At 42.6% G+C, this 26,277-nt stretch overlaps 2 protein-coding genes across 2 annotated transcripts in view; both read left to right on the top strand.

Annotated features, from left to right (window-relative positions):
- Positions 1–26,277, top strand: part of LOC117141917 (unconventional myosin-VIIa) — a 606,161-nt gene that overhangs the window by 10,041 nt on the left and 569,843 nt on the right. The window lies entirely within an intron of this gene.
- On the top strand, positions 1,352–24,803 carry LOC117141920. The gene is made up of 2 exons (XM_033305649.1): positions 1,352–3,032; positions 24,218–24,803. The coding sequence occupies exons 1-2, from the start codon at positions 2,266–2,268 to the stop codon at positions 24,657–24,659; spliced, it is 1,209 nt and encodes a 402-aa protein (XP_033161540.1). The 5' UTR covers positions 1,352–2,265; the 3' UTR covers positions 24,660–24,803.

The raw sequence follows: 26,277 nt of genomic DNA, 5'->3' as shown, positions 1-26,277 counted from the left end.
TTGGTCTCTATACACAGGAGATCGGAAACACTTTGGTAACGACTTTCCTATCGCTCTCAATACTGTATTTGGTTGGATTCTTGCAGGCTCTTACTCTGCATTCGATGATCACCCTACTTCTGCGGTTACTCATCACGCGGACCTAGACACGATGGAACGTTCATTCATGGAGATGGACAGCATTCAGCCTAACCAGGCTCTCCTGGACGCCAGCGATCCCACAGAGCGTCATTTTGCTGCCACACACAAGCGCTCGACGGACGGGGTGTACGTCGTCGAGTATCCCTTCAAGGAGAAGGCACCGCCTATTGATTCAACCTTGCCACAGGCCATCAATCGCTTCTTCTCGCTGGAACGCAAATTTCGTCGGTATCCAGAATTGAAGCAGCAGTACGAAGCTTTCCTGGACGACTACTTGCAACGTGGACATATGGAACAACTGACCTCGGCTCAGGTTGAGGAGTCCCCAGACACCTGCTTCTATTTGCCGCACCACGCTGTCATCAAACTGGACAGTCTGACTACCAAATGTCGTGTAGTTTTTGATGGATCAGGAAAGGACAGCTCTGGAGTATCGCTCAATGACAGACTACATATTGGTCCACCGATTCAACGCGATCTTCTTGGCGTTTGTCTACGCTTCCGGCAGCACCAATATGTTTTATGCGCAGATGTCGAAAAGATGTTTCGAGGCATTTAAATCTTTAAGCCACACGCCAATTTTCAGCGCATTGTTTGGCGCACGACTGAGAATGAACCTCTGCTTCATTTTCGCCTGCTGACGGTTACCTACGGATTGGCACCGTCACCATTTCTGGCTGTTCGAGTTCTAAAGCAACTTGCCGACGATCATGGCCATGAATACCCTGCAGCAGCTCACGCTCTTCTGCACGATGCCTATGTGGACGATATCCCTACAGGCGCCAACACATTCGAGGAGCTTATGATTCTCAAGGACGAGCTTATAGCCCTCTTGGATAAGGGAAAATTCAAGCTACGCAAATGGAGTTCTAATAGTTGGCGTCTTCTGAAATCATTACCAGATGAAGATAGATGTTTTGAACCTATCCAGCTCCTCAACAAATCAGCTGCGGATTCACCTGTCAAAGTTCTTGGTATCCAATGGAACCCTGGGAAGGACGTTCTGTATCTCAACCTAAAGGGATGCGATGCGACCATTTCTCCTACGAAAAGAGAACTCTTGTCTCAGCTATCAAGAATTTATGATCCGCTTGGACTGGTAGCGCCGGTCACAGTTCTACTCAAGCTAATCTTCCAAGAAAGCTGGACAAGTGTCCTGCAGTGGGACGACCCCATTCCTGAAAGTCTACGTACGCGCTGGAGAGCCTTAGTAGAGGACCAGCACTTACGCAATGCCAAGTACCACGGTATATTGCGTCACCATTTCAAGATGTTCAACTACACGGATTCGCCGACGCATCCTCGCACGCCTACGGTGCGGTAGTTTACGCTCGAGTTGCAGTTGGATGCAGCTTTCAAGTAACTCTGGTTGCCGCCAAAACACGAGTGGCCCCGATCAAGCCCGTATCAATTCCACGTTTGGAGCTAAACGCTGCGTTACTTCTATCTCGATTGCTTTCTATTGTCAAAACATCATTAACAATTCCTCTTTTCAGCACGAGCTGCTGGACAGATTCAGAAATTGTGCTACACTGGCTTTCAGCTCCCCCTCGACGGTGGAACACCTACGTCTGCAACCGAACTTCTGAGATATTGAGCGACTTTCCCCGTAGCTGCTGGAACCATGTTCGCACGGAAGACAATCCTGCAGATTGTGCTTCCCGAGGACTTCATCCGTCAAAGCTTCTGGAGCATCGACTGTGGTGGAAAGGTCCGTCCTGGCTGGCCACACCCACCTCTGAGTGGCCACCTTCTACAAGCAAGTTCAGCGTATCTTCAAGTTTCGATGTCAACACCGAAGAACGAGCCATAAAGCCCACGACTCTACATAACTTTCCTGATGAAAGTATACACGAGTTACTCATCCACAAATTCTCAACCTGGACGCGTCTTATAAGGGTATCTAGCTACTGTCATCGCTTTATTCACACTCTTCGATCCCATCATAGGAATTCGGCACCATTCCTTACGTCTGAAGAGTTGCTGGACGCACAGCGCCGACTTATTCGACATGTGCAACAAAAATCCTTTGCCAGAGAATATGCGCAGCTAGAGAATCGACGCCAGCTTAAGGCCAAATCGCATCTTATCCGGTTTTCTCCGTTTCTGGATGATTATGGAGTAATGCGAGTCGGTGGGAGAATCGAGCAATCTACACTCAACTACAACGCCAAGCACCCGATTCTGATACCTAAAGATACACCACTAGCTGGACTGCTGGTTCGACATTTTCATGTCTCCTATCTGCACACTGGAGTTGATGCAACGTTCACCAATCTTCGTCAGCAGTACTGGATTCTGGGAGCCCGCAATCTCGTCAGAAAGGCAGTCTTCCAATGCAAATCCTGTTTTCTTCAACGAAAGGGCACAAGCAACCAGATCATGGGAGAGCTACCAATTCCTCGAGTTCAAGCTAGCCGCTGCTTTCAACACACAGGGCTGGACTACGCTGGACCGATCGCAATCAAGGAATCAAAGGGAAGAACTCCACGCATCGGAAAGGCATGGTTTTCTATTTTCGTGTGCCTCACTACAAAGGCACTTCACATCGAGGTTGTTAGTGTGCTACCTACACAGGCTTTCATCGCAGCCTTTCAACGATTCATTGCCCGCCGAGTGAAGCCTACTGACCTGTATTCGGACAATGGAACTACATTTCATGGAGGCAAGCAAACTTTGGATGACATGAGACGTCTGGCCATTCAACAAGCCAAAGATGAGGAACTAGCAGGATTCTTTGCCAATGAAGGGATTTCTTGGCACTTTATACCCCCGTCTGCTCCCCATTTTGGAGGGATGTGGGAAGCTGGAATTCGCTCAATTAAACTCCATATGAAACGGATACTTGGATCAAAGGCTTTAACGTTTGAGGAGCTCTCTACTGTCCTGACCCAAATTGAAGCTATCCTGAATTCACGCCGTATTTCCGTACTTTACTATTGCAACAAAACGACTTTAATTGAATATAAACTGGATTATAAAGCGAAAATTTCAAAAAATCGACGAGCTCTGCGTATAGTCAACTTTAAGCAAACGGATTAAGAGAAAATAAAAGGAAAAACAAAAAGTTGCCGAGCTATTCTTCCTTCCATAATTTACGTAGTAGGAAATAAAAATTTATAAAATAAATAAAAATATGAAAACTGTTTATTGCAAAAGTCATATCTTGAGGCTCGAAGTGCGGACAGAAGCACTCAACTATTATTGCCTTATTAATTTTTTACACGTCGCTAGCTGAATACTCGAATGACAACTATTCTAATATAAAGTACTTTTTGAAATTTATTTAGTGATATTATGTACATAGATTACTATTACTATTTCTATGCTATATTTAAATAATATTAACGTTAAGGCAATGCAACATAAGAATTTTTAACATGGTGCCAATTGATCAAAAATAATATTGATTTAAACTTCTAAGGTAAAGGGCATATTTTGTCAAATATACAATGCATGAGAATACTTGTGCACACATACTGTTGTCGGTTGTCACTGTATGTGTAGAAAAGAGCTGAGCTCTCCGCTCTCTTATTATTTTAATAATAATAAAAACAAGAATTTTTCGCAAGGTGCCAATTGATCAAAAATAATATAGATTTAAAGTCAACGAACTTCTAAGGTGAAGGGCATATCTTGTCAAATTTACAATGCATGAGCATACGTGTGCACACATACAGTTGTCTGCTATCATTGTATGCGTAGAAAAGAGCTGGTTGCTGTAGCGCTCTCTGCTCTCTCGCTCTCGAACAAAAATTCGAGAGAGCCTGGAGCCACCTCTAGAGCCACGGCGAAAAAATCGTGTGCCAAAAAATCAGTTGCGGTTGAAACTCCAGAGAGAACAGACGTGTTTTCATCGAGCTCCGTATAAAATCCAGAGTAAACATACGTGTTTTCATCGAGCTCCATATAAAATCAATTGATTTAGTGAAGTAAATAGTTAATAACATAAAATAAATCGAATTCGAACCGAAAACAGAAACCATAGAGTCATTCAAGAAGATCAATATTAACAAGACGTTCGGATACATAAACTCCACCATTTTTACCATATGTGCAGCCTGTATCCTGACCTGCAAAAGAAGGAGCATCATTTTCGCCTCGGCCTCAGAAGACGTAGTCATCAAGTGAACAGACATGTTTTCATCGAACTCCGTATAAAATCACTTGATTTAAGTGAAGTAAATAGTTAATAACATAAAATAAATAAATAAATCGAAAGCGAAAGAGACGCTTTTGGCAATGTTAAATTGCTTTACTATAAAATTTTCTGTGTGTGGAATAATAAACTCAAACTAAATAACAAATAAACAACGAACAAATCGATCGTTTTAAAATGAGACAACGCGAATTGCGCGCTCAGTGGCAAAAAGAGCAAGACGAGCGCCGACTCTCTTTGCACTGGAACAATTCGTACTTCACCGTCGTGTCTGATGCCCGCGAGTGCCAAATCATCCACCCGGTCAATGACCTAGCACCTGCAGAATGCAAACGCTTATGACTGCACAAAATGAACCCGAACGCACTGAGAACGTATCTCTCAAGCCCTCCCCATTCCAAACGGTGTCAAGTTTTTTAGCTACCAGTACAGCAATCACGATATCTACTGCAACTGCACCTTTAGTAACTACAACTGCAACAAAAACTGCAACAGCTCCAACATCAACTCTATGCTCAAAACCGACAGCGGTGTAAAATTTTGCTGTACCAACAACAACAAAAGCAAAAGCACTCACGCCGACTCTTGAAAGCGGAAGAGGACAAGAACCAAAACAAAACAAAAAACTTTTTCCAAATAAAGCAAAACGTAAGCCCACAACACAAGCAGGCTGGTAATCAGCCGAAAATAAATTGCGCCAACGCCTCCAATGACTCAAGATCAAATAGGTTTGCACTATCGGATGACTGCGAAGTGCAGGAGCAGGGGCAGAAGAAGATAAAGCCGCCACCAATAAGCGCATCAAGTGCGCTTGTTAACAAACTAGCTGCAATTATCGGAGAAAACAAGTTCCATGTTATACCTCTTACTAAGGGTAACATACAAGAAACGAAAGTGCAGACTGACGATGAGTGTAGCCACCGATCAGTGACCAAGTACCTGGACGAAGCTGGGAAAAGTTAGTTAGTCGAACTGGAGCCATCGAGTCAGAAAAACAACAACAACTGGCGAGGATGCATTGTTTACAAGGAACTCAAGAGTTGCCTAAACAAACGAGTGGATTCCGCTCGAGATCGTATCACACCAACAACTCACAAAGTAATGGAACCGACTACAACTAACATCCCTTCGTTTGCCAGCCACCGAACAATGCCAAATTCTTCCTTTGCAAGTGTACTAAAATCAGGGATCCAAGTACCGACAGCAGTCACCTCCACCGTCCAGCATAAAATTAACCAAATAAACACAAATAAACAAATAAACACACAGAACATGCAATAGCAGTCTATTGGCCTTAAAGCGATTATGCTCTCGATGCAGCAAACCATGAAAGACTTCATGACCTTCATGCAAGAAACTATGCAAGAGCTTATGAGGAACCAAAACATCCTTATTCAAATGCTCGTTTCTTCTAAAACAGGATAATGACTCCCTTAACAATAGCTACCTGGAACGCTAATGGCGTTTCGCGGCACAAGCTCAAGACTCACCTTACCGAAAAGTACAACTTCCAAATACCAGGATATAAATTATACTTTACGAATCACCCGGATGGCAAGGCCCATGGAGGCACTGGGATACTAATACGATTGCGAATTAAGCACCACTTTCTTGGTAATTGGCAAGAAGACTGCTTACAATGTACCCCTATAAACCTCCAATGCCATAACGGTTCTCTCTCTGGTGAAAGTTCTCTCTTCACAAGTTTGGTGAAAGGTTTGTTGCAGCTGGCGATTGGAATGCCAAGCACATGTACTGGGGATCTCGGATAGCGAACTCTCAAGGAAAACAGCTGTACAACGCAATCATCAAACCGCAACACAAACTTAACTATGTTTCCCTGGAAACCAAGCAAGACATTGATCAGTTTGCTGGTGATATAGAATCAATGTGCTTGTGCTTAAAAAACGACAACATCGAAGGGAGTATCAGGAGCACACTTCACCTGGCGCAAAGAGTAAATTAAAAGCAGCTTCTCGCTGAATTACTAAAGCGCTTAAGAAAGAAGAAGCGGCCGCACAACTAAGGTACATCGAGAATCTAACGCCCACAGGCACAAAGAACTCGTTGTGGAAAGATCACAGGAACCTACAGGCACCAACAGAAACGGTTGTACCTCTCCGTAACTCTAGTATTTCAACCAAATCCAACCACTAACTCATTTACTCTCCCGCCATTAACTGCATCTGACTTAGCACCACAAGATCCTGTACAATTTCGGCCAAGCGAGATAACGAAAGTCACTAAAGAGCAACTGAAGACTGGAAAATCGCCTGGCTACGACTTAATAACCCCGAAAATGATCATCGAGTTCCCAATGTGTGCAGTTCTACGAATCTGCTTGCTCTTCAAAGCCCTTACTAAAAATTTATTGTTCCCTCAAAAGTGGACGAAATCAATTGGGAAAAGAAAACGCAATTACTAAAATTTGATACTTCCCTCAAAAGTGGACGAAATCAATTGGGAAAGACAAAACACAGGCACAAAGATAAATACAGTTATTTGAAAAAGTGCTGCTGCTAAACATCAGCCCCACCTCAAAACACACGACACACTCACATCGCACCAATTTGGTCTTCGGGCAAAACATGGAGCCCTTTAACCGCCAGTTAACCGCATCACAACAGAAATTCGTACTGCCTATGAACATCGTGAATACTGCACAGCTCTATTCTATCTCTATCGTTGCAGAAGCATTCGATAGAGTATGGCTGTATAGACTTATGTTTAAAATAATCAAACTGCTTCCTCAAAACATACATAAGTTTCTTAAGTCTTACCTATATAAAAGAGTGTTCGCTGTTAGATGCAGTTCAAGCTCTTCAAGCGATTGTACTATAGAAGACGGAGTGCCTCAAGGAAGTGTTCTGGGCCCAATTCTATACACCCTATACACGGCGGAAATCCCAACAAACTACCAGCTATATCCACATTCGCTGATGACACTGCAATACTAAGTCGATCCAGATGCCCAGTAGAAGCTACGATGCAACTAGCACGCCATCTTACTTGTGTAGAACAATGGCTTGCAAATTGGCGCATACGAGTAAACGAAAGAAAGTGCAAACAGGTAACATTTACCCTAAACTAACAAACCTGCCCGTACTCACATACTTTGGTATTCATCTGGACAAGCGGCTCACCTGGCGGAAACACATAGAAGCCAAGACAACGCACCTCAGACAAAAAGCAAGGGATCTACACTGGCTTATAAACGTTCGCTCTCCCCTAAGCTTGGAGTAAAAAGTCCTCTTATATAACTCCGTTTTAAAACCCATATGGACCTATGGCTCCGAGCTATGGGGCAACGCATCGAGAAGCAACATCGACATAGTATCATTTCTGGAGTTCCATGGTATCTTCGGAACGAGAATATACACAGAGACTTACAAATAAAACTTGTCATTGAGACAATAGCAGAGAAGAAAGTAAAATACTATGAAAAACTAGCCTCACATCCAAATCCTCTTGCAAGAAAACTTATTCGAGTATGCAGCCAAAGCCGACTGCACCGGAAAGCCCAACCAGCCCAGCGTTAAATTTCTTAGGCCACACAGCACGAATTATTTCATAAAATGATATTTAGTTAGCTTAGAATAAGATTTGAAAACTTATTGTTAGTCTCTTAAGCAAAAGGGAAGATTCAATAAATAAGCAAAACATGCAAAAAAATCGTATGGCGGTACGCATTTTCTTATTCTAGTGTCTTTGCGACAACTGTATGTGTGCAAATTAAAATTGTTATTGCTTAATTATTTAAAACAATACTTTTTATTTTAATATAATTTTATATTTTCTGGTGATAAACTTTTACACTTACACTATTAAAAGACACTGGTTTTTTGCTTATCCTTAATTGGAAACCGTTCTCGATCTTGCCCCGAATCAGGCTGATCTTATAATTCTTAATCCTAATCCAATCAACCTCGTTCAGAATAGATTTTCTTCAGAAACATAATTGAACTTTCAATTATGTTTAGAATAAAATCTTTTTGCTGAAATTATTTCACTGCATTGTGGAATTGAGATTTGCTGACTGATGCAGTTAGATTGAAGCGCAATAAGTTAATCATGGCTTGGTCCCCAAGCAGAAGCTGTGTTTACTTTAAGCTTGGTTATTTATCTTATCGGGTAGCTACGTGCTGGCAAAGGCAATGACAAAAACAAAGTCACAGGAAATGCCGCCGAGATTGGAATTTGAAATTTGTTTATAAACTGGGGTAGAGTGGTATGTTTACGGGTTGGATAACTCTCTCCCATCTAAATTGACGCTCCCCCTTCATTATGAATTTCGTTTATACGCTCTGTTAATTCTGTTAAAAATTCTTCCTCAGTATTTGGTTTTTCTAGTTCTGGCTCTTTTTGTTTGGAAACAAATATAATATATCTAATTTTATTATTAATGTAGTAATCAACTACAAAATGATTAAAATTAATAATATAAATATATATATGTATATGTCGGAGCACAATTATTATTCTCCATTTCGCGCAGTGAGTTTCGAACGCACCGAAGTTATACACACAATTAATTCGTGTCACTCACTTCTTCTCCGTGCTAACCTTCGAACCACACTCGGCGACAGCGACCACACGCTGCCGCCGCGCTGTAACGGGAGATGCCAAAGCTACAAAAATACAGCCGACCAATAGCAACGCAGTATGCAATATTGTAATATGATGAAATACCAATGATTTCCCCGAAATGATGAAATTACTGTACTTCTGGAATATTCTAACACATAATACAATATGCTGACATACCAATGATTTCCCCGAGCTGATGGAATTATTATTCTTGTGAAATATTCTAGCACATCCACCAGCTTACAAAAGTATGCGCCGACACGGCCATCCTGACATTTACACGTCCTCGTGAAATATTACCAAAATGATTCGTTCTCTACAATTTTATTGCAAAACTATTTTTACATCATTTTAAAATAAATATTAGCCAATTGACAAATCAAATATCCAAATTTAAATTTCCGATAAAAATTTCTTTTCTTTAACATAATTCATTTTCTTCTTATTCATATGTAATGCGCAACACGCCATGATCAAGACATTTGCCTTGCACTTGTGCTTACATTATACTTAAAAATTTCATTATTAGCCCTTCAGGCATCCATACTGTCTCTTTCAACAGCTTCAATAATTTCGCTACTGTCTCTTTCAACAGCTTCAACAATTTCGCTACTGTCTCTTTCAACAGCTTCAACAATTTCGCTACTGTCTCTTTCAACAGCTTCAACAATTTCGCTACTGTCTCTTTCAACAGCTTCAAACAATTTCGCTACTGTCTCTTTCAACAGCTTCAATCATTTCGCTACTGTCTCTTTCAACAGCTTCAATCATTTCGCTACTGTCTCTTTCAACAGCTTCAATCATTTCGCTACTGTCTCTTTCAACAGCTTCAATCATCATATCGTATTTAAGGCATTTCTTATAAACTACGTGAAATAACAATTCAAGATTGAATTCAGAAATTTTGTGGACAGAATTTGCAAATTACTCTTGACAACATTGTCGCCTATGCCTCTCAAAACTACAAGGTTATGGCGTCTCTTCTCGCTAATTGTCTCTTTTATTAACGAGCATTCGGAACAAGAATCAAAGAAAAATGGAAACCGCTCACCAAACTATATTGCTGTCCCGTTCTGCTTAATTACCGCACACGTGTCGACTCTCCTCTCTATGGTTATATTCACTGTTGCTGTTCCTGCACGCCGATGCAATATGTCCAACGTTGCCACATTTGAAACACGTAACTTTAGATCTGCCACTGCTATCGCCTGGTCTCGTCTCGTTTCTCTCGTTCCTTTCTTCTGCTCTTCTCTTTCGGCACTCCATTGCCTTGTGTCCGAGTTTTCCACAACTATGGCATCTAATCGGTGTTTGCATTTTGTGCCTCTTCTTTTCGGGACCTTGCTCTATTCCAGCGAATTAGGCATTTCTGACGAACGAGTGGGCTCTGAGTTGTTGTTGTTGTTGTTGAAAATATCTCGCCTTGATGAACCATCTCTCCCTTGGGTTCAACAACCTCGCATAGTTCCAACCTTTTCACTTGATGTGTGCCTTTGTCCTTTTTGGGCTTGCTGCAGTGTGTTGAAATATGACCGCTCTCGCCACAATTAAAACAAGTCACATCCGATTTTTGACGGTGACCAAAAGGGTTCCTGTCGTTGCTGTCCTTGGCATTAGATGAAAATTGCTGCTGCTGTTTAGCTCTACATTCGATCATCTTGTGACCGAGTTTTCCACAAAAATGGCATCTCATTGTTGAAAGTCGCTGGCGCTTTATGTCAGCTGGAGGCATTTCTTCTTGCTGAGTTTTCTTTCGTTTATTAAACGTAAATGCTTTAAGCTCAGTTTGTAATTCACTTCTTGTGTGAACATTTGAAGTAAATGTTAATCGTTGCAGCCTGCTATCTACATGAGCCAACTTAGCAAGCGTCACAGAAACAGCTATTTCCTCCACATCCATCTCACGCCACTTCGTAATAAGCGACGTCATCATGCGACTAGCATAATTGGAGAGACATTCGCCGTCAGTTGGACAGCCTGCTAGCATTGCTAAAAACATAGCCGCTGGAGTTTCCACACTAGCAAAACGTTGCACGAATAGTTCCTTAAACTCGGCCCATGTTATTTCCGGATAGCATATTTGAGCAAACCACTGCGACGCGCTTCCTTCCATCGCTGTTGATTCAGCCAAAATAATATTTGCCGTAGAGCACCACGCCGTTGCGTCTGCGCCATCAAGGTCCGCGTTGAATTTAGGTAACACCACAATATTTTTGTTTGTTGTTTCGGATGCCGTTGTTTGTATTGCTTTAACAAGTTCGATCAAGTTTTTATTTTGTATTTCCATTAAAACGCGCCACGGCCCATCTGTAGTGTTAGGCAGCGAGCCAGATCCCACTTCTGATGTCGGAGCACAATTATTATTCTCCATTTCGCGCAGCGAGTTTCGAACGCACCGAAGTTCTACACACAATTAATTCGTGTCACTCACTTCTTCTCCGTGCTAACCTTCGAACCACACTCGGCGACAGCGACCACACGCTGCCGCCGCGCTGTAACGGGAGATGCCAAAGCTACAAAAATACAGCCGACCAATAGCAACGCAGTATGCAATATTGTAATATGATGAAATACCAATGATTTCCCCGAAATGATGAAATTACTGTACTTCTGGAATATTCTAACACATAATACAATATGCTGACATACCAATGATTTCCCCGAGCTGATGGAATTATTATTCTTGTGAAATATTCTAGCACATCCACCAGCTTACAAAAGTATGCGCCGACATATATATATATTTTTATATATCTATATATAATAAATAATAATTAATATAATAAATAAAAGACAAAGGCAATGCTGCTGAGATTGGAGTTCGAAATTTGTTTATCAAATGGGGCAGGATAATTTACATGTAAACTATGATGGTGATGGCAGCGCGATAGCACAGGCGGCAACACTGCAGGAAACTATCGATAGGATCAGGAGAGCAGTTGGCTGGAATGATCGAAGAAGCAGTTGCAGATCGTGAAGATAGGTGAAGTCGTCGCCAAGTAGTCAAGTCGTGAAGTTGCAGAAGAGAAGTCGAAAAGAACGCACATAAGACAAGAGTTGTGAAAAAGCGGATAAGTTGGTCGGTTTTTTCAGGAACGATTAGTCAAGTCGGACAGTCGTTGCGACGTAGCGTTGCGGGAAGTTCAGTCTGTCAAATATTACACATTTGTCAATTCTCTGAAACTTAACATTGTTATATTAAATAAATATTACATTAATATCACATACATATACATATAAATATACATATAATTATACTGACGTATTTGGGTGGTACCAAATACGGTTTTCTTTGAAATAATTGAAGTGGCCGGTTTCACTTCAATTATTTCAAAGAAAACAGTAATGCACTTTAGTGATTTTCCATAATGTATCCCAGCTGCGCAGCATCCGTTTCTAATAAATAATTCTTTGGCAGCGGCACTCAGACGTTCATGTAAACATCCTAAAGCCTGAACAGATTTGACTGCTCTCTATGAACACTTCCTAATCTTAAGAACCCTAGAGCGAGGCTCTCCCGAAATACAAATATTGTTCAAATACTTCTCCTCAATCCAATTTGCATTTGATTTTTAGTCTTAAGCTGAGATCAAAAGAATAAAGACGTGAAAACTATATCTCCGATAATTTGTTATTTCTTAGCGTTGTCCTTAATCACGTGAGGGGACGTTAGTTCAAATTAAAAAAAAATAACAATTTTACTGGCGCAGTCGGTAGGAAACAAAACTTATCCGAAAAAAGAACTTACGATAGGAAAATAAGTTAAAGTTTCCCAAAATAAATTCGTGAAAACTCTTCAACTTGGATTATAATTCCAATTCGGTTATTCAATAAAAAGTGGAAGTGAGACTAGAAAAATAATAAAAATAATAATAATAAATAATAATAACATTGCATCCGAAACAAAACAAAACAAAAAACATACAATTTAAAAATTTTACAATAAAAATGTCACAACCAATTATTGCGACAACAACCGTGCAGCTTAAAGACATTTTGCCATTCAAGGGTGATCCAGAAACCCTTGACACCTTCGTCAGCAGAGTGGATTACGTAATTTCGCCCTACCAAACAAATGATGTCCGACAACAGAGGATTCTACTGGGAGCCATCGAAAGAAGCTTGGACGGACAGGTTACACGATCTAAGGGACTTCCGAGCATCGAAGATTGGCCTACCCTTAAAGCAAGAATCATCGCGGAATTTAAAACTCAAACACCAAACTACAAACTTCTAGAGAACTTCAGGGAGACACCATACAGAGGAAACCTAAGAGCATTCTGCGAAGAAGCGGAAAGACAACGTCAATTATTAATTTCTAAACTACACCTGAAAGGTAACCAATCGGATTTTCTTATTTATATTCAGGCTATTAAAGACTCTATTAAGATACTGATAAGGAAACTACCAATACAATTATTCACTATTTTTGCCCATCACGATATTACAGACTTAAGATCGTTAATTACCATTGCACAAAATGAGGGAATTTATGAAGAACACATTAATTTTGAATTTTATAAAAACCCAGAATATCGTAATAAAAATTCAAATTCTAATCAGAATTCGAAAGCACAAAGATTCAATACAAATATTCAAACTCAATATGGACCAAGTTACTCACAATATTCCCAACCCTTCCAACCTAATTTTAATCAATACATTCAACCATTTAGACCTAGCTATACACAGCAGATGACTAACAACCCACCCATGTGGCACGCACCTAATTATTTCAGACCCAACCAATACATAAACACACAAGCCATTATTAAAAAAAATCCTTTCCAACAATATCCCAACAAAGCCCAAAATCCCCAAACAACGCATATTAATAAAGAAAATTCATACCCTCGACTACAACAACCCTCTACATATAAAAATACTAACTTCCCGATTACTAAACGACTAAGACCATCGGACAGTGAACAAACAGTAAAGTAAACAGTAATATGTCTATTGACGAAATGATATTCCATGACGCGAATGAATTCGAACAAGTCCAACCTAATTATTACGAACAACAGTATTATGACCAAAACCCAAACCAATCCGTATCAAAATCATGGGTTCATTAATGAAGGGCAACAACAAGTCCAATCTGTACAAATTAATAACAACCAAAACCAAAATAATTCTGAACTAAACGAAAATTTTCGGTTACCAGCCCCGGACAACATGAATACATAAAAATAGTATACAAAGGGTGCTCACACAAATGCCTTCTAGACACAGGATCCACAATTAATATGATCAATGAAAATATATTTTGTCTTCCCATTCAAAATAGTAGATGTGAAGTTTTAACATCAAATGGCCCTATTACCTTAAACGACTTGATTATGTTACCCAGAAACAGTATTTTCAAAAAACCCGAACCATTTTATGTGCACAGATTTTCTAATAATTACGATATGCTAATTGGCAGAAAATTGTTGAAAAATGCTCAATCAGTTATTAATTACAAAAATATTAAAGTTACCCTTTTTGACCAAACATACAAATTAATTACTTCAGAATCCGAAAGAAACCAAAATTTGTATATCCAAAGGATCAATTGCAAGCTCAGATCAGGAATCAATAAAAAAATTTGATTTTTCACAGTTTCGATTAGATCACCTAAACCAGGAGGAAACTTTAAAGTTAAAAGGCTTATTAAATAAATTTAGAAATCTTGAATATAAGGAAGGAGACAAATTAACATTTACAAATACCATTAAACGCGTATTAAATACAACACATAACTCCCCAATTTATTCGAAACAATATTCACTTGCGCAAACACTCGAAATTGATGTAGAAAACCAAGTACAGGAAATGCTAAATCAGGGATTAATTAGGGAAAGTGATTCGCCATACAACAGTCCGGATGCTTCTGGCATAATAAGTACAGGGTAGTAATTGATTATAGAAAGCTAATTGAAATAACCATACCTGAGAGATATCCAATAAAATATTATCTTTATTAAATCCGATAAAAATAAACTAGAGCATTCAATAATATTCGGTAACTCCATTACCACAATTCAATATGATGTAATGACACTTGAAAAGGCCAAACAAATCTTACTGGATAACTTTATCCATAGCAATATTACCATTTATATTGAAAGCGATGTAGATTTTAAAATTATTCAAAGAGCACACATAGAAATTATTAATAGTCTTTTCCTATCAAAGAACGTTGGTTCATACGCCGAATTCAAATAAATCACACTTCAATTACATGAAAAACTTTTACACCCTGGTATACAGAAAATGACAAAAGTATTTAAAGAAAATCACTTCTGTCCAAATAGCCAATTATTAATTCAGAATATAATAAACGAATTCAACATATGTAATTTGGCCAAAACAGAACATACCAGGTGTACAAGTAGGGAATGTCGGTTCGAACATATAGATGTCTCGCAAACGTAAATATTTATCGATTGTCATAAAACTTTGACCTTGTGAAGTGTCAACCTTGACTGTCGAACCACCATAGTTTAGCGCAAATTGAGCGTCATAATTGTTTACTCTCAGTGCAGTCAACATGTCGAGTTTCGTGCCGAATAAAGAGCAAACGCGGACAGTATTAATTTTCTGTTTTCATTTGAAGAAAACAGCTGCGGAATCGCACCGAATGCTTGTTGAAGCCTTTGGCGAACAAGTACCAACTGTGAAAACGTGTGAACGGTGGTTTCAACGCTTCAAAAGTGGTGATTTTGACGTCGACGACAAAGAGCACGGAAAACCGCCAAAAAGGTACGAAGACGCCGAACTGCAAGCATTATTGGATGAAGACGATGCTCAAACGCAAAAACAACTCGCAGAGCAGTTGGAAGTAAGTCAACAAGCAGTTTCCAATCGCTTGCGAGAGATGGGAAAGATTCAGAAGGTCGGTAGATGGGTGCCACATGAGTTGAACGAGAGGCAGATGGAGAGGCGCAAAAACACATGCGAAATTTTGCTTTCACGATACAAAAGGAAGTCGTTTTTGCATCGTATCGTTACTGGCGATGAAAAATGGATCTTTTTTGTTAATCCTAAACGTAAAAAGTCATACGTTGATCCTGGACAACCGGCCACATCGACTGCTCGACCGAATCGCTTTGGCAAGAAAGCTCTGTGTTTGGTGGGATCAGAGCGGTGTCATTTACTATGAGCTCTTGAAACCCGGCGAAACGGTGAATACGGCACGCTACCAACAACAATTGATCAATTTGAACCGTGCGCTTCAGAGAAAACGACCGGAATATCAAAAAAGACAACACAGGGTCATTTTTCTCCATGACAACGCTCCATCACATACGGCAAGAGCGGTTCGCGACACGTTGGAAACACTCAATTGGGAAGTGCTTCCGCATGCGGCTTACTCACCAGACCTGGCCCCATCCGATTACCACCTATTCGCTTCGATGGGACACTGGGATGAGTTCTACTGGCGTGGAATCCACAAATTGCCGGAGAGATGGGAAAAATGTGTAGCTAGCGACGGCAAATACTTTGAATAAATGATTTTTTCTTTTTCCACAAAATTTAACGTGTTTTTTGATTTAAAAAAAAACGACATTTCATACTTGTACACCTGATACACTGCTGGTCTTAGGTTAGACGCACCATCGTTTTTTTTTTGAAACAAACTCATTTCCGTGGTTGTTCTTATTATCCAAAATGCTTTTTTTTTATCAAAGTTCGAATCATGTTTTAAAAAAAAATGCTCACAGCTGATTGATTTGCGAAAAAATAACGGTACTGTTTGGGAACGAGACAGCCTGTATACGCGAACAAGTCACCCTTTATCTTTGTTTACATTTGTCTGCAGCTTCAGCGGAGCTTATCAGCGGAATCAATGTAAGCATCGCACTGCTACTTTTCCAAACTTCTAACTCTCTTCTAACTGTAACTTGTTTACGTCTTATGCTAGTTTAATCGTATGGCGTGAGTACAGCCAAAGCTTAAGTTAGTCACATTTTTGATCGTCGAGAAAACGTACGCATCGGTGTCGAATTAATTAATATTAAGTGTCTGAAATAACCAATAAATCACACTAAACAGTAACACTGGCGGGTTTATTTATGAACATAAAAATTGGTCCTTCGAGCCGGATTACCGGAACTGCGTTTCTTTCGGGCATTTGATTTTGATTATTGGCCTTTTGGCAAACGATAATCTATAGATTCCTACATCGTATAGAATCGTTCCCTTCTTTCGACCACCATGCGGAGTGTGATTCAACAACGGGGCTTCTGCAAAAGCCAAATTACTCGTGCGCATAATAATGCCTTAAAATTTGTTGATGACATTCATTCAGTGCAAACAATAGTTGTCCGCCTGGCGCAACTACAGGAAAATTATTTGCGGTTCGTACGGCTCTCGGAAGAGCTGTATGCATTTAAATCGGAAGCCGATTGGGAGAACCCTGACGAGGATTTTGACGCATATGAGGACAAACATAATGCCACACACGCTATTCTCAACAATACTTTGGAGGAGTTGAGACGGGATGTCACCTCAAACAGTATTGATGCCACAGTTCAAGCCGCAGACACATCCCAGAGAAGTCATGTCGATTTTCAGTTCGAGCGAATTAAACTTCCGACTTTTTCTGGAAATTATGAGGACTGGAAACATTTTTCGGACATGTTTATTGGATCGATTGCTTCCAATTCGAGCCTGACGGATTGCCAACGATTTCATTATTTAAAATCGTACCTTGCCGGAGACGCGCTTGCATTAGTTAAACATATTCCAGTTACTAATGACAACTATCGGGAAGCATGGGATCGGCTGGAACAGCGATATAACAAACAATCGCTAATTATTCGATCGTTCTTAAACAGTTTCATGAGCCTTCCGAGTGCTATAAATTCAAATATCGGCACAGTGCGGAAAATTGCCGATGGTGCAGACGAAGTTATTCGTGGTCTACGAGCTCTTAATTGCGAAGAGAGGGATCCCTGGCTAATTTTCATTTTACTTTCAAAATTAGATAGCGATACCCGCCAAGCCTGGGCTCAGTGCGCAGAATCCGAGGAAAAAGGTGTGACCATCAACCGATTCTTGAAATTTCTCACATCACGCTGCGATACGTTGGAGGCTTTTGAATTAACTCGATCAACCCAAGCACGACGCGCAGCTACCACGCACCACGCAGACACGCATCCAAGACGGGAAGAGCCGAAGTGCACATCGTGCCAGCAGAATCACCATCTGTTTAAGTGTCCTCAATTCATCGCACTCGACATTGCATCTCGCCGAGACTTCCTCAAATAAAGAAAGCTCTGTTTCAATTGCCTCAGCCCGGCTCATATGATGGGCAACTGTACATCGAGGCATACTTGTCGGATCTGCCGCCGCAAGCATCATACTTTGGTTCATGGCTCATCGCAGCCAATTCAAAATGGCAACAACATTGACACCGCAAGTGTTGACAGCCGCGATCGCAGTCTCACATGCGGGATCTACAATTGGCCACAATCAACCGCTAGCTCGAGAAGGTCGTCGCTTGGGAAGCGAGACTCCCGCGGAAAACAACTTTACGCATCATACTCTGGAGAATATTCCGGCGGCTGGTTCTCAGACTCTGTTGCCAACCATCCTTGCTGACGTCATCGACGCCTGGGGAAACACTACAACCTGCAGGCTGCTCCTGGACACTGGATCTACAATAACCTTGGCATCGGAATCATTTGTTCAGCGAATAGGCGTGCGTCGAACGCACGCACGGATTTCTATTCTCGGTCTCGCCGCCAACAGCGCGGGCGTTACCCGAGGACGCGCACATATCAAGCTGCGCTCTCGACATTCGGGCCAAACTGTCGAATTGGTCTCGTTCATTCTCAACTCGCTGACGTCATCACTTCCTGCCCAAGTTATTGACACCTCATCCTCTACGTGGAGGCAAATCTGCGAGTACACCTGATACACTGCTGGTCTTAGGTTAGACGCACCATCGTTTTTTTTTGAAACAAACTCATTTCCGTGGTTGTTCTTATTATCCAAAATGCTTTTTTTTTATCAAAGTTCGAATCATGTTTTAAAAAAAAATGCTCACAGCTGATTGATTTGCGAAAAAATAACGGTACTGTTTGGGAACGAGACAGCCTGTATACGCGAACAAGTCACCCTTTATCTTTGTTTACATTTGTCTGCAGCTTCAGCGGAGCTTATCAGCGGAATCAATGTAAGCATCGCACTGCTACTTTTCCAAACTTCTAACTCTCTTCTAACTGTAACTTGTTTACGTCTTATGCTAGTTTAATCGTATGGCGTGAGTACAGCCAAAGCTTAAGTTAGTCACATTTTTGATCGTCGAGAAAACGTACGCATCGGTGTCGAATTAATTAATATTAAGTGTCTGAAATAACCAATAAATCACACTAAACAGTAACACTGGCGGGTTTATTTATGAACATAAAAATTGGTCCTTCGAGCCGGATTACCGGAACTGCGTTTCTTTCGGGCATTTGATTTTGATTATTGGCCTTTTGGCAAACGATAATCTATAGATTCCTACATCGTATAGAATCGTTCCCTTCTTTCGACCACCATGCGGAGTGTGATTCAACAACGGGGCTTCTGCAAAAGCCAAATTACTCGTGCGCATAATAATGCCTTAAAATTTGTTGATGACATTCATTCAGTGCAAACAATAGTTGTCCGCCTGGCGCAACTACAGGAAAATTATTTGCGGTTCGTACGGCTCTCGGAAGAGCTGTATGCATTTAAATCGGAAGCCGATTGGGAGAACCCTGACGAGGATTTTGACGCATATGAGGACAAACATAATGCCACACACGCTATTCTCAACAATACTTTGGAGGAGTTGAGACGGGATGTCACCTCAAACAGTATTGATGCCACAGTTCAAGCCGCAGACACATCCCAGAGAAGTCATGTCGATTTTCAGTTCGAGCGAATTAAACTTCCGACTTTTTCTGGAAATTATGAGGACTGGAAACATTTTTCGGACATGTTTATTGGATCGATTGCTTCCAATTCGAGCCTGACGGATTGCCAACGATTTCATTATTTAAAATCGTACCTTGCCGGAGACGCGCTTGCATTAGTTAAACATATTCCAGTTACTAATGACAACTATCGGGAAGCATGGGATCGGCTGGAACAGCGATATAACAAACAATCGCTAATTATTCGATCGTTCTTAAACAGTTTCATGAGCCTTCCGAGTGCTATAAATTCAAATATCGGCACAGTGCGGAAAATTGCCGATGGTGCAGACGAAGTTATTCGTGGTCTACGAGCTCTTAATTGCGAAGAGAGGGATCCCTGGCTAATTTTCATTTTACTTTCAAAATTAGATAGCGATACCCGCCAAGCCTGGGCTCAGTGCGCAGAATCCGAGGAAAAAGGTGTGACCATCAACCGATTCTTGAAATTTCTCACATCACGCTGCGATACGTTGGAGGCTTTTGAATTAACTCGATCAACCCAAGCACGACGCGCAGCTACCACGCACCACGCAGACACGCATCCAAGACGGGAAGAGCCGAAGTGCACATCGTGCCAGCAGAATCACCATCTGTTTAAGTGTCCTCAATTCATCGCACTCGACATTGCATCTCGCCGAGACTTCCTCAAATAAAGAAAGCTCTGTTTCAATTGCCTCAGCCCGGCTCATATGATGGGCAACTGTACATCGAGGCATACTTGTCGGATCTGCCGCCGCAAGCATCATACTTTGGTTCATGGCTCGTCGCAGCCAATTCAAAATGGCAACAACATTGACACCGCAAGTGTTGACAGCCGCGATCGCAGTCTCACATGCGGGATCTACAATTGGCCACAATCAACCGCTAGCTCGAGAAGGTCGTCGCTTGGGAAGCGAGACTCCCGCGGAAAACAACTTTACGCATCATACTCTGGAGAATATTCCGGCGGCTGGTTCTCAGACTCTGTTGCCAACCATCCTTGCTGACGTCATCGACGCCTGGGGAAACACTACAACCTGCAGGCTGCTCCTGGACACTGGATCTACAATAACCTTGGCATCGGAATCATTTGTTCAGCGAATAGGCGTGCGTCGAACGCACGCACGGATTTCTATTCTCGGTCTCGCCGCCAACAGCGCGGGCGTTACCCGAGGACGCGCACATATCAAGCTGCGCTCTCGACATTCGGGCCAAACTGTCGAATTGGTCTCGTTCATTCTCAACTCGCTGACGTCATCACTTCCTGCCCAAGTTATTGACACCTCATCCTCTACGTGGAGGCAAATCTGAGAGCTTCCTTTGGCAGACCCAACGTTCTGCACACCTGGAGCAATCGATGTCATTGTTGGATCGGATCAACTTTGGTCTCTATACACAGGAGATCGGAAACACTTTGGTAACGACTTTCCTATCGCTCTCAATACTGTATTTGGTTGGATTCTTGCAGGCTCTTACTCTGCATTCGATGATCACCCTACTTCTGCGGTTACTCATCACGCGGACCTAGACACGATGGTTCGTTCATTCATGGAGATGGACAGCATTCAGCCTAACCAGGCTCTCCTGGACGCCAGCGATCCCACGGAGCGTCATTTTGCTGCCACACACAAGCGCTCGACGGACGGGGTGTACGTCGTCGAGTATCCCTTCAAGGAGAAGGCACCGCCTATTGATTCAACCTTGCCACAGGCCATCAATCGCTTCTTCTCGCTGGAACGCAAATTTCGTCGGTATCCAGAATTGAAGCAGCAGTACGAAGCTTTCCTGGACGACTACTTGCAACGTGGACATATGGAACAACTGACCTCGGCTCAGGTTGAGGAGTCCCCAGACACCTGCTTCTATTTGCCGCACCACGCTGTCATCAAACTGGACAGTCTGACTACCAAATGTCGTGTAGTTTTTGATGGATCAGGAAAGGACAGCTCTGGAGTATCGCTCAATGACAGACTACATATTGGTCCACCGATTCAACGCGATCTTCTTGGCGTTTGTCTACGCTTCCGGCAGCACCAATATGTTTTATGCGCAGATGTCGAAAAGATGTTTCGAGGCATTTAAATCTTTAAGCCACACGCCAATTTTCAGCGCATTGTTTGGCGCACGACTGAGAATGAACCTCTGCTTCATTTTCGCCTGCTGACGGTTACCTACGGATTGGCACCGTCACCATTTCTGGCTGTTCGAGTTCTAAAGCAACTTGCCGACGATCATGGCCATGAATACCCTGCAGCAGCTCACGCTCTTCTGCACGATGCCTATGTGGACGATATCCCTACAGGCGCCAACACATTCGAGGAGCTTATGATTCTCAAGGACGAGCTTATAGCCCTCTTGGATAAGGGAAAATTCAAGCTACGCAAATGGAGTTCTAATAGTTGGCGTCTTCTGAAATCATTACCAGATGAAGATAGATGTTTTGAACCTATCCAGCTCCTCAACAAATCAGCTGCGGATTCACCTGTCAAAGTTCTTGGTATCCAATGGAACCCTGGGAAGGACGTTCTGTATCTCAACCTAAAGGGATGCGATGCGACCATTTCTCCTACGAAAAGAGAACTCTTGTCTCAGCTATCAAGAATTTATGATCCGCTTGGACTGGTAGCGCCGGTCACAGTTCTACTCAAGCTAATCTTCCAAGAAAGCTGGACAAGTGTCCTGCAGTGGGACGACCCCATTCCTGAAAGTCTACGTACGCGCTGGAGAGCCTTAGTAGAGGACCAGCACTTACGCAATGCCAAGTACCACGGTATATTGCGTCACCATTTCAAGATGTTCAACTACACGGATTCGCCGACGCATCCTCGCACGCCTACGGTGCGGTAGTTTACGCTCGAGTTGCAGTTGGATGCAGCTTTCAAGTAACTCTGGTTGCCGCCAAAACACGAGTGGCCCCGATCAAGCCCGTATCAATTCCACGTTTGGAGCTAAACGCTGCGTTACTTCTATCTCGATTGCTTTCTATTGTCAAAACATCATTAACAATTCCTCTTTTCAGCACGAGCTGCTGGACAGATTCAGAAATTGTGCTACACTGGCTTTCAGCTCCCCCTCGACGGTGGAACACCTACGTCTGCAACCGAACTTCTGAGATATTGAGCGACTTTCCCCGTAGCTGCTGGAACCATGTTCGCACGGAAGACAATCCTGCAGATTGTGCTTCCCGAGGACTTCATCCGTCAAAGCTTCTGGAGCATCGACTGTGGTGGAAAGGTCCGTCCTGGCTGGCCACACCCACCTCTGAGTGGCCACCTTCTACAAGCAAGTTCAGCGTATCTTCAAGTTTCGATGTCAACACCGAAGAACGAGCCATAAAGCCCACGACTCTACATAACTTTCCTGATGAAAGTATACACGAGTTACTCATCCACAAATTCTCAACCTGGACGCGTCTTATAAGGGTATCTAGCTACTGTCATCGCTTTATTCACACTCTTCGATCCCATCATAGGAATTCGGCACCATTCCTTACGTCTGAAGAGTTGCTGGACGCACAGCGCCGACTTATTCGACATGTGCAACAAAAATCCTTTGCCAGAGAATATGCGCAGCTAGAGAATCGACGCCAGCTTAAGGCCAAATCGCATCTTATCCGGTTTTCTCCGTTTCTGGATGATTATGGAGTAATGCGAGTCGGTGGGAGAATCGAGCAATCTACACTCAACTACAACGCCAAGCACCCGATTCTGATACCTAAAGATACACCACTAGCTGGACTGCTGGTTCGACATTTTCATGTCTCCTATCTGCACACTGGAGTTGATGCAACGTTCACCAATCTTCGTCAGCAGTACTGGATTCTGGGAGCCCGCAATCTCGTCAGAAAGGCAGTCTTCCAATGCAAATCCTGTTTTCTTCAACGAAAGGGCACAAGCAACCAGATCATGGGAGAGCTACCAATTCCTCGAGTTCAAGCTAGCCGCTGCTTTCAACACACAGGGCTGGACTACGCTGGACCGATCGCAATCAAGGAATCAAAGGGAAGAACTCCACGCATCGGAAAGGCATGGTTTTCTATTTTCGTGTGCCTCACTACAAAGGCACTTCACATCGAGGTTGTTAGTGTGCTACCTACACAGGCTTTCATCGCAGCCTTTCAACGATTCATTGCCCGCCGAGTGAAGCCTACTGACCTGTATTCGGACAATGGAACTACATTTCATGGAGGCAAGCAAACTTTGGATGACATGAGACGTCTGGCCATTCAACAAGCCAAAGATGAGGAACTAGCAGGATTCTTTGCCAATGAAGGGATTTCTTGGCACTTTATACCCCCGTCTGCTCCCCATTTTGGAGGGATGTGGGAAGCTGGAATTCGCTCAATTAAACTCCATATGAAACGGATACTTGGATCAAAGGCTTTAACGTTTGAGGAGCTCTCTACTGTCCTGACCCAAATTGAAGCTATCCTGAATTCACGCCCGCTGTGCCCAACTGGGGATAATTCTTTGGATCCACTGACGCCTGCTCACTTTTTGACTGGATCTCCGTATACTGCATTGCCTGAACCCTGTCGTCTGGATATGCAAGTCAATCGATTGGAGAGGTGGAATCAGCTGCAAGCCATGGTTCAAGGCTTTTGGAAAAGGTGGCATATGGAATATCTGACATCTCTTCATGAGCGGACAAAGTGGCATCTGGAAACCGAGAATCTGAAGATCGACACACTGGTAGTACTCAAGGAGCCCAATCTACCGCCCTCTAAATGGATTCTTGGCCGCATCACCGCAGTGCACGCAGGAATCGACAACAAGGTCCGAGTCGTTACAGTGAAGACTGCTCACGGATTATACAAACGCCCAATTGCCAAAATCGCTGTACTGCCTCTCTGCTGAACAACCGTTCAGGGGGGCCGGCATGTTTGGGAACGAGACAGCCTGTATACGCGAACAAGTCACCCTTTATCTTTGTTTACATTTGTCTGCAGCTTCAGCGGAGCTTATCAGCGGAATCAATGTAAGCATCGCACTGCTGTAATTGTCCGCGAGCTTGCCCAGTACTTTTCCAAACTTCTAACTCTCTTCTAACTGTAACTTGTTTACGTCTTATGCTAGTTTAATCGTATGGCGTGAGTACAGCCAAAGCTTAAGTTAGTCACATTTTTGATCGTCGAGAAAACGTACGCATCGGTGTCGAATTAATTAATATTAAGTGTCTGAAATAACCAATAAATCACACTAAACAGTAACACTGGCGGGTTTATTTATGAACAGGTACATTTAAAGATTCTACAAATATCTTTAGCAATCCCACGTGTTTTCGGTTGGTCATTGAATTACACGCAGCACTGTACACAGATGCACTGTCCAGGCAAAATCTTAACGCCTTACAAGACGAACCCCAGTCAGACGCTGCGACTATTCATAGTGAGCTGTCCCTGACCTACACGGTCGAAACCACAGATAAACCCTTAAATTGCTTTAGGAACCAGATAATTCTGGAGGCAGCACGTTTCCCGCTTAAGCGAAGCCTAGTGCTGTTCCGAAGCAAAACTCGCCACTTGATCAGTTTCACTGACAATAGCTACCTGTTAAAAACGCTCAAAGAAGTTGTCAACCCTGACGTCGTGAATGCTATCCATTGCGACTTGCCTACACTGGAAAGCTTCCAACACGACCTCATTACCCACTTCCCAGCCACTCAATTCCGGCACTGCAAGAATGTCGTGTCGGATATAACTGATAAAAACGAACTGTACGAAATTGTCACTGCAGAGCACAACCGTGCACACAGAGCCGCGCAGGAAAATATCAAGCAAGTCCTTCGAGACTACTATTTTCCAAAAATGGGCAGCATGACAAAGGAAGTGGTTGCTAATTGCAGGGTATGTACCCAAGCAAAGTATGACAGGCACCCGAAAAAGCAAGAGCTTGGGGAAACGCCCATCCCCAGTTATGCTGGCGAAATGGTACACATTGACATATTTTCAACAGACAGGAAGCTGTTCTTGACGTGCATTGACAAATTCTCTAAGTTTGCAGTAGTGCAACCGGTTACATCTAGGACAATAGTGGACATCACTGGCCCCCTATTGCAGATTGTTAACCTTTTCCCCACCATCAAAACAATCTATTGCGACAATGAGCCCGCTTTCAACTCAGAGACAATCACGTCAATGCTTAAAAACAACTACGACATTGACATTGTGAACGCGCCTCCTCTGCACAGCGTGTCCAATGGCCAAGTTGAACGGTTCCACAGCACCTTGGCAGAAATAGCCAGATGCGTGAAGTTCGACAAAAAGACAAATGACACAGTAGAACTAATCTTGAGAGCCATGGTGGAATATAACAAAACCGTGCACTCAGTTACTCGTGAGAGACCAATTGAGGTTCTTCACTCAGGGGCCCACGAGTGCTGCCTGGAAATCAAGGCAAGATTAGCAAAGGCTCAGCAAGACAGCATCGGAAGATGCAACCCTTCCCGTCAAAACCGTGTGTTTGAGGTAGGAGA

Source organism: Drosophila mauritiana, chromosome 3L (genome assembly GCF_004382145.1).
Source record: "Drosophila mauritiana strain mau12 chromosome 3L, ASM438214v1, whole genome shotgun sequence".
Taxonomy (NCBI): Eukaryota; Metazoa; Arthropoda; class Insecta; order Diptera; family Drosophilidae; genus Drosophila; species Drosophila mauritiana.
Note: the sequence above shows the minus strand (reverse complement) of the source record. Positions and strands in the feature narration are given on the sequence as shown.